The sequence below is a fragment of the Pteropus alecto genome, unplaced genomic scaffold (assembly GCF_000325575.1).
Source record: "Pteropus alecto unplaced genomic scaffold, ASM32557v1 scaffold19, whole genome shotgun sequence".
Classification (NCBI taxonomy): Eukaryota; Metazoa; Chordata; class Mammalia; order Chiroptera; family Pteropodidae; genus Pteropus; species Pteropus alecto.
The window spans coordinates 1-9853 of record NW_006442490.1 but is presented as its reverse complement, the minus strand read 5'-3'; the positions used below and the strand labels follow the sequence as shown (position 1 = coordinate 9853).

The window sequence follows — 9853 nt, the reverse complement described above, 5'->3', positions numbered from 1 at the left end:
ATTGCCGTTAGTTTGGGTACAAACCCCGTTGATGACCTGCGGGACCGTAAAATTATAACTCTCTAACAGGCAGAAAAGGAAAACAAACGTTACTCATTTCTGTTTCTCTGCATGCTAACCTCTTAAATCTGCAGTGCTGGCAAATCCTCTGCTATCTCACGTATGGCTGGGAATAGTTAAATATCCCAACAGTCAGAAAAAAAGTGGGCTAATGGGACAGCACTCAAGCAACTGTGTCATCTCTAGTTTAGGTGACTTTTCCAGAACATACAAAAGAGGAATCAATCTCAACAGCGATGTTGATTGTATTTCGTCTCTCTCCATTTGAACAGGTAAGGCTTTGTCCTTCATGTCTAGTCGTCCGTAAGGCTGTACGTGGACCTAGAGGTCCATTATCTGCATTATGTATCTGATAATGTTTTTATTCCCCAAAGTAATGGAAATATATTGATATTCAGATGGCCCTCAGATGGGCTTACAGGGTAGCACTCTGGCGTGATGTTAAGTCTTTGAAGCAGCTCTGCGTTATTGTAATTATGGTTATTTCTCCAGAAGTTCTGTAAGAGGTGGGAAAATGCTGAGCTTAGTTCATGCGTGGGTTGGCTTGTTGTGTGGTAGTAAACAAAATGGACTTTGAATAGGGCAAACCTCATTAATTTGCAGTTTGGCATGTAATTGGTCAAAGTCTTTGAAATCAGACAGAACACTTGAGTTAATAATATCGAGTTTTATGGTTCACAGGATTCTAAAATAATTGAAAGCAGCTAATTATGAGGTTCCATTTGAAAGTGCTGGCAGTCTGCCTCCCTGGATGGGTAGGAAGGATGATTGCGTTAAGCATAGTCACCATTTGGTTTTAAACATAGATTCTGCCAACGTGGTTTTAGAAGTGTTTAGAAGGAGTTTACTTAATGCAGAAAGTCCAGCTTATTCCCTACCATCTGTAACCACCTGGAGCTAGAGGTAGGTGTAATGGGCAGGGACCTGCTGGGTATCCTTTGAACAATGTCGGTAGGTAACCCCCTACTGCCCTCAGTGAAAGTGTCCCTGTAGTGTTCTTCCTCCTGCCAGAATGGCTCTGTTCAGGATTGTCCCTTGGACTACACTAGTTGTATCACCCCCAGTCCTTTTTCATGCTAAAAGTGTCTTGGAGAGGGTATTACTTCGCAAGAATTAATCATGAACATCTTTGCAAGATTCTTTATAGGGACAGAAGCAATTGCATTTGTAATAGGAGGGATGTTAATTTTCATTGCTTTGTGTTATTGCCCCTTGCAATTGTCATTTTTGTTTTCCCTCCATTGCCCGCTCTAAACAAGAACCTACAGTGAAAAGTAGACGATACTAATTGAGAAAAGGAAGAGGAATACAGGAACTTCCGGGCAGAAAAATTAACTTTAAGAAATTAAGGAGAGATGATTCCCAATGAATTGCTCAGTGTAAAGAAAGTAGAGAAGACCACCACGTCCTACAGAAACCGTGTGCTGTGAGAGAAGTGCACTCACTAGTCAACCACTTGTGTCGTAAAGGTTTTTGTGAGCCCAAATCATTCATGTTCTTGGAGGGGGCAACACTGTAGGGAGGCAGGGATTACATTGTGGAATAGTATAATTTGGACACAGTGTCTCCGTGTCCAAATTTCCCATTTTTATAAAGCTGCCAGTCATACTGGATTAAAGCCCACCCTAAAGACCTTATTTAACTTGATTGCCTCTGTATAGTGCCTTTCTCTAAATAAGGTCATATTCTAAGGTACTGGGGGTTAGGATTCCAACATATTTTGGCGGGGAGACACCAATAACAGGTTTCATGTTCATATCAGTGTCTCAAGAGAAAAAACTCTCTGGTCTGGTCTGTTTATGTGGCCTCTTTTATTCTAGATCTTGTATGTCATTTCATGTTGAAATGAGTAGATGTGACAGAATCCACCTCCATTGAAATAGGAAGAGGTCCTTAGCTCCTGTCAGTGCAGCAGGTCATTAGAAGGAGAGATAGAGAGATAGGGAGGGAGAGGGAGAAAGAAAATGGATCTCAGTGCAATTCAGATCTTTAACCTCTGCATTGGCTCCCTGAGTATGTATTTTTTTTTTTCTGGTTGATCTTGCACAGCTTTTCAGAAAACCTTTTAGATAATTCAGCATAGTCACTCTGAAATCCTCTCCTCCCAACAGAAGTATTCCCTAGTAAGTAAACATATACCTATATATTGGTTTGGGATCTGGATAATTTGTGGAGTTATAAATTGTCCTAATAATTTCTTTTTTTTTATTTTTATTTTTTAATGCTAATAATTTCTTATACATTCCCAAATCTCTATATAACATTATAATGTAGAGACACAGAGAGTACTAGCTACACAGATAAGTATTTTCACAGCAACATATTGAAATTTGAAAAATTATTATTATCAATTACATTGATGCATTCGGCCCTCTAATTTTTATCAGGTTGTATGTCTTAGTTGGTTAACATATGGTTTACTTATGATGCCTAATATTAGCATAACGCTTTCATAATTCATTTGCCATCCCCTTTAAATCTCCTTTGAAAACATTGATTAATTGGCCGGTTCACTCATTTGTCAGTCACTTATCATTTATTAAGTATTTCCTGTGTCCCAGGGATTGTGCTATGAACTATGAATGCATGGCTGCAAAATTATGGTCCAACTCTTCAAGGAATTTAGAGTCCATTTGGCTGTAGTGGAGATACATGTATATGTAGTATAAGCTTCGGGTTTGATTAAGAAGGACTAGAATCCATGCTTGGTCACACCAGCTGTATGACATTTTACAAATTTCTTAACCTTCCTAAGCCATTTATTTCCTCATATGTAAAATGGGTAAAATAATACATATATATTGGGTTCCTTATGAGAATCCGATGAGATAACAAAGTCTGAGTACTCAATAAATAGGACTTGCTATAACTATAATAACAAGAGTTTTCAATTTTTTTTTTTAAAAGACATTTATTCAGCATCATGATCAGACTATTACATTTAGCAATCAACAGCATGGGTGCAAAAAAAAAACCTACATTAAAACCCTTTGTTGGAATGCTTTACACTTTCCACAGAACAGAAACTAAAATAATCTGTTATACAATTAGTCACAAATACAGTCCTCGAGGTTTTTGCCCATGTACACATGAGTACTGTCTAAAACATGTCTTCTTTGTAGCAGCTAAGCCCTGCCACCACTGTGCTTGGCTGAGTTCACAAATCCGTTGTGACCTGTAGCTTCCCTGTCACTTCTCTGGCTCTCCTCTCCTGCTTAAGTTTCTTTCCTGGCAGTAATTAAAACCTTCTGCCACTGCCATAGCTACTGCTGCTGCTGGAACCACCATAGCCACCTTGGTTTCGTAGTTTGGCAAAGTATTGGCCACCACCACCATAGGGGCCAGAGCTTCTGCCTCCAAAGTTTCCTCCTTTCATGGGTCCAAAATTTGAAGTTTGATTGTCGTAATTGCCAAAATCATTGTAGCTTCCGCCACCTCCAAAACTGCTTCCATCATTACCAAATCCATCATAGCCATCCGCACTGCCACCATATCCTCCACCACCACGGCTGCCACCAAAGCCACCTTGACCACTGAAGTTTCCTCCACGACCAAAGTTGTCATTCCCACCAAAACCACCTCCACGACCACCACCGAAGTTTCCAGAACAACTTCGACCTCTTTGGCTGGACGAAGCACTGGCCATCTCTTGTTTAGATAGGGCTTTCCTTACTTCATAGTTGTGGCTGTTCACAGTATGGTATTTCTGAATGACAATCTTATCAACAGAGTCATGATCATCAAAGGTTACAAAAGCAAATCCTCTCTTTTTGCCACTGCCTTGGTCAGTCATGATTTCAATTACTTCAATTTCCCCATACTGTTCAAAATAATCTCTTAGGTGATGTTCTTCAGTGTCTTCTTTAATACCACCAACAAAAATCTTTTTCACAGTTAAGTGGGTACCAGGTCTTTGAGAATCTTCTCTTGAGACAGCCCTCTTTGGTTCCACAACCCTTCCATCCACTTTGTGTGGCCTTGCATTCATGGCTGCATCCATCTCCTCCACAGGGGCATAAGTGACAAACCCAAAGCCTCTGGCGCTTGGTGTTTGGATCCCTCATCACCACACAGTCTGTGAGCGTTCTCCATTGCTCAGAATGGCTCCTCAGACTCTCATTGGTTGTTTCAAAGCTCAAATCTCCGATGAAGAGCTTCCGCAGCTGTTCGGGCTCTTTGGGAGACTCTGACTTAGATGTGACGACTGCTGGTGGGGCGACTTTAACGATGCTTACTCTGCAGCATCCACCGACAAAGGCTTTTTTCTTTTTCTTTTTTTTTTTTTTTTTGAATATGACAATGACTTGGGGCTTGTATGTGGCGAAGTGGGAGAATAAGATAAAAAACATTTAAATATGCCCTATATGAGGCAGAGACTATCTCAATAGAGGAAGTTGTAAATGAGTTAAAACTTGATTCCACTCTAAGAGGGCCACCCCTCTTAGAGTGGGTAGTTTCTACTTTTAGGCTATTATGAATAAAGCTACTATGAAAATAATTATGCAAGGCTTTATTTGGGCATATGTTTTCATTTCTAGAGCAAAAACCCAGGAGTGGAATTTCTTATATCGTTGGTGTATATTTAATTTTATAAGAAACTGCCAAACTGTTTTCCAATGGTTTTACAATTACACACTCTTGCCAGCAATATATGAAAGTTCCAGTTTCTCCATATTCTCACCAATAGTTGGTACTGTCATTATTATATTTTTAATTTATTATTTTAAATTTTAGGCATATGTATGTCTTATCTTTTTTTTTATTTTTATTTCCCTGATAAATAGTAATATTAAGTATATTCTTTATGTCCTTATTGTCCATTCATATATGAAGGGTCTGTTCAAGTCGCTTGGCCATTTTTTAATTGTCATTGTTCATTTTCAGAATATAATGAACCACTATAACTCAATAATAAGAATTATTGAGTTATAGTGGTTCATTATATTCTGGATGAAAATCCTTTGTCAGATATATGCATTCCAAACGTTTTCTCTCGGTGTGTACTTTGCTTTTCAATTTCCCGAAAGCAGTCTTTTGAAGTGTGACATTTTTCGTAGTTTATATGAAGTCCACTTTATAATTTTTGTCTTTTATGATTTGAGATCCTCTGAAAAACAGATGCCAAGATAGAATCAAACATTCAAGAAGTTTATTGGGGGAAACACTCGTGGAGGATAAAGGAGAGGAAGAGAAGAAGGGACAGGTGAAGGGAGCCTTCAGTCCATGAAAAGTGAGGAAGAAGGAAGGAAGAGGCTCAGTCTCCAGTTCAAGTCTGAAAAATTTCATTCAAGCAAATGGGGAACTCAGAGCAAACTGTCTGTTATTGGAGTCCAATGTCAAACAGTAGTGACCCAGCTCTAGTACCCCTGCTCTGCTCAGTCACTGGTTGGTGGCAGCCTGAAGAGAGCCTGACCTCAATACTACGAATACTACACTGGGTCCAAAAGTGCAGTAATTGGAAGGTGGTCGCTCACTACTATCATCATAGAAGGTTGTCTTGAAGGGAGATCTGAGTGGCACACTTCCATGGCTACCTCAGTGCATCCCTTGTACAGCACAGTTCTACTTCTCTAGGCAGATTAGGGGAGCATCCCCTTCATGGTTCACATGGCCTCTCTTCCTGAGAGAAAACTTAGAAGGTGTAGATTAGCGTAATGAACTATGGCCCCTGTTGCTGTAATTGGTCTCCAGGCCACAATTGTGACTCATCTCTTCCTCCTCCACTATCCATCCTAAAATTCCATCATCTTCAGGTCTTGGTGGCTTACCTGGTGGTAAGGGCTTGAGTCTTTGGCAACCATATCCTTCTCAGCCCAGGGTTCCTGTAAATATGCAGCAATTCACAGTTAAAATCGAGCAAAGGAGTACCAGGAAGTCAATTACCTGGGTTCAATCCAAATGAAGTTCGTTTCCTTCTTTTTAAAATCTGAATAATATTCCACTGTATGGATATACTAAATTATCTTTATTCACCCATCGACAGACATTTAGGTTGTTTTAATATCTTGGCTATTGTAAATAATATTGCAATGAGCATGGGAGTGCAGGTATCTCTTTGAGAGCTTGATTTCAATTCCCTAAAGTGGGATTGCTGGATCATACAGCATTTTTGTTTTTAATTTTTTGAGGAAACTTCGGTGTACCAGGGTTCTCTTTTCTCCACATCCTCACCAATACTTATTATTTTTTTAAAAATAATAGCCATACTAATAGGTGTGAGGTGATATTTTACTGTGGTTTTGATTTGCATTTTCCTAATGATTAGTGATATTAGCTCTTTTTCATATACCTGTTGGCCATTTGTATATTTTCTTTGGAGAAATGTCTATTCGGGTCCTTTGCTCAATTTTTAATTGCATTATTTGTTTTTGTTTTTGTTTTTGTTTTTGCTATTGAGTTGTAGGAATTCCTTATATTTTTTGGATATTAGCTCCTTATCAGATATATGGTTTGCAAATATTTTATCCCATTCCATAGGTTCACTTTTCATTTTGTTGATTGTTCCCATTGCTGTGCAGAAGCTTTTTAGTTTAATGACATCCCACTTATTATTATTATTATTATTTTTTTACTTTTGTTGCCTGTGCTTTTAGTGTCATATCCAAAAACTCTTTGTCAAGACCAACGTCAAGGAGCTTTTTCTCCGTCTTCTAAGAGATCTTCTGTCAAGTGTTCTCGTAGATCTTATGCTAAGTGTTCTTATACCACACACACATGCACACAGACAAATAATAATAAAGGGGGCTGGAGGAAGCTTTGGGAGGTAATGGATATATCTATGGCTTTGATGGTAGTGATGGTTTCACAGGTGTATACATATCACCAAAATCATCAAATTGTATACATTAAACATGTAACGCTTTTTACATATTGACAATACCTCAATAATTTTTTTTAAAAGACCAAAGAGCCCCCATTCCTCATGTGAAGATACAGCAGGAAGGTGGTCATCTGCAAACAAGGAAGAGTGCACTCACCAGACACCAAATCTGCCAACACCTTGATCTTAGACTTCCCAGTCTCCAGAACTGTGAGAAATAAATTACCATTGTTTAAGCTATGATATTTTGTTATAGCAGCCTAAACTGTCTAAGACAGGGAGTGACCAATAATAGATATGTGATTTATTTTGGGGGTGATGAAGATGTTTTAAATTAGATTATGGCGATGTCATATAGCTCTGTAAATAAACTAAAAGCCATGGACTTGTACACTTTAAATGGGTGAATTTTATAGTATGCAAATTATATCTCAATAAAGCTGTAAAAAGTAAAAATCGCCCTTGGACAGACAGCATATTGGTTAACAGTGCGGGGCTTCTGTTGTCTTCAATGTGAGTCCCAGCTCTGCCACTTCTCAGCCATAGGACTTCGGGCAAATGAGTTGCCTGTGCTTAGCCTCAGTTTCCTCAAATATAAATGGTACTTATCTTGCAGGGGATGTTGAGGATTAAACAAGAACATCTGTAAGTTTTCTGGGACACAGGGTGTGGTAAAAATTCTCCAGCTATTTTGTCATTATATAGGCCTTCATCTCTAATTCAAGGATAGCCTTTAAGTGGAGTAAAGTGAGCTTTATGAATACTGGAAAAAATAATGTAGATTTAAAATGTTAATTTGTAGAACTATAGTAAGAAGAGATATTTTTCTGGACATCGATCAGGTTTATACCTAAATTAAAACTCTTATTATGGCATTACTTTTCCCACAACCTTTAAGTGATTCTATGAACTACCTCCGCCATTCTGTTGATTACCTGAATAACGAGCTAAATAAAAATTTGATAGGTGTTCACTAAGAAACTGTGCGAGAATTATGGTTATAACATTTTGAAAGTTGTGCTTTCAAGCCACTTATTACACAAGTTCTCTCTACCCGGAATGCTCTGGAACCCAAGATCTCAGGACACTAAACCACTCAAAGGCCACTTTGTCCCTTCTGTGTCTACATTCATTCATTTATTGATTGATTGATTATTAAAATTTTTTTCTATGTATGTCATAAAATTCGTGAAATTATATCTTAATTACAGACCTCAAGTCAACGTTGGCCCCAAACACCAAGAAAATATTTTGTAAAAGTTAATTGTATTTTTCTCTTGTGCCTCTTATAGTTCTCTTCCTTTTATCAGTCTTTATGTTTCTCCTTTGACGTTCACTTCTAAGTGGGTATTCATGGTGGAAGATAGAATAGGTTGCTGAGAAGAAAGTGAGGGAAAGGAACCAAGAATGAAAACTGTAAGAGAAGAGATGGGCAAAGTAATTGCTATGGACTGAATATTTGTGTGTTCCCCTCCCTGCAAATCCTCATGTTGCAGCTGTAATCTCCAATGTGATAGTATTGGGAGGTAGAACATTTGAGGAGGTTATTAGGTTTAGATGAGGTCATTGGGTTGAAGCCCCCAAAATGGGATTGGTGACCTTAGGAAGAGATCAGGGCTCACCTGAGCTCTCTCTCTCTCTCTCTCCCTCCCTCTATCTCTCTCTCCCTCCTCCCTCTCTCTCTCCCTTCTTTCCTTTCCTTCTCCTTCCTTCCTTCATCTCCTCTCTCTCTCTGAAAAATATCAATGTTATATTTACAATTAAAACATGGGAAAAGAAATACATTGCCTTACAAAAAAATGCACATTATTGCACATTATAATATTTCAGTAAAGCACACCAAAGGAGCCATGCATATATTATTAAATTATAATCCGCACTAAGCAGACTTTACTGGTAATGTTCCTTGGTCCTTTTATTGTGCTCTAAGGAGAAAATATTCAGAACACTTCAAATCATTCATGCTTGTCAAATAAACATAAAATAAAGGAGTGATTTGGCAATAGGTGAAATGTCATGCATGCTTCAACGTGTGAACTGAATAGAACTGCTGTACAGAGTCTGACAAGCAAATTTTTTAGAAATTTGTTCTTGAAATAATTTACTTTATAGTGTATAGACAATGAACCTTACTCCAAGCTTTTGTATTTAGATTCTTGAAGTTTTGGATGTACCTTGAAGGAGTTCAGCCTTCTCATTTTACAGATAAGGAAACTAGGCCCAGTTTCTGGATGTGGCTTGCCCAAGGTCACATTTGTATTTTTGTTCCTCAACATCCTCATTTCAATCATTCCTTACACTTGCATAGCACTTTAGAGTTTTCAAAGTGTTTTGACATATCTTCTGGTATCTCAGTTTCTCCATGTGTAAATTGGGGATAATTATGGGCACTAACTCATTCAAGGGTATTGTAAGAATTGAATGAGATAACTGAGCCTTCAGGAAGTGTTAGCTATTATTAGTATCTTTATTGTGATACTTACTATCTCATGAAGTCTTTTCCACAACCTTGGAAGGCAGGCAGCATAGGCCATCATTTCACCTGTGAGCATACTGAAAGGCAGAGGGGCTAAGTGGCTCATCTGGGCTGTAAGCAACCCAGCTACTTCTGGAACTCTGATATTCTGCCACCTAGTGCAGTAGCCAACACCTTCAAGATACTTTCCCACTCTAAAATCTTTTGGTTTCCCATGGTCAGGCTTTTAAAAAATTTCAATCTCTTTTATCTTAGAAAACAAGAAATTAGCAAAGGATAGGGTTCACAGTAGATGACACTGAAGAAAGCTAGCTTCCTAATACTCACAAATCAATAGTGTCCTATCTACTGCATTCAAGTTACTCAAATTCAACTGTGTGTGCATGCTGCCCCTCCCTCACCACCCAATACAGGAACATAAAAGAAATACAAAGAGCAATTTCACTTGCCATTTTATTCAGTAAGTGGCCTTTGAGTGGTTTAGTGTCCTGAGATCT

General features: G+C 38.4%; 1 protein-coding gene across 1 annotated transcript; it reads right to left on the bottom strand.

The window, feature by feature from the left end:
* Positions 1-3132: 3132 nt before the first annotated feature.
* Positions 3133-4409, bottom strand: LOC102889937 (heterogeneous nuclear ribonucleoprotein A1-like). The gene is given in 2 exon segments (XM_015596826.2): positions 3133-4100; positions 4102-4409. Coding segments are annotated over 2 exon segments (1110 nt in total). The 3' UTR covers positions 3133-3298.
* Positions 4410-9853: the final 5444 nt, after the last annotated feature.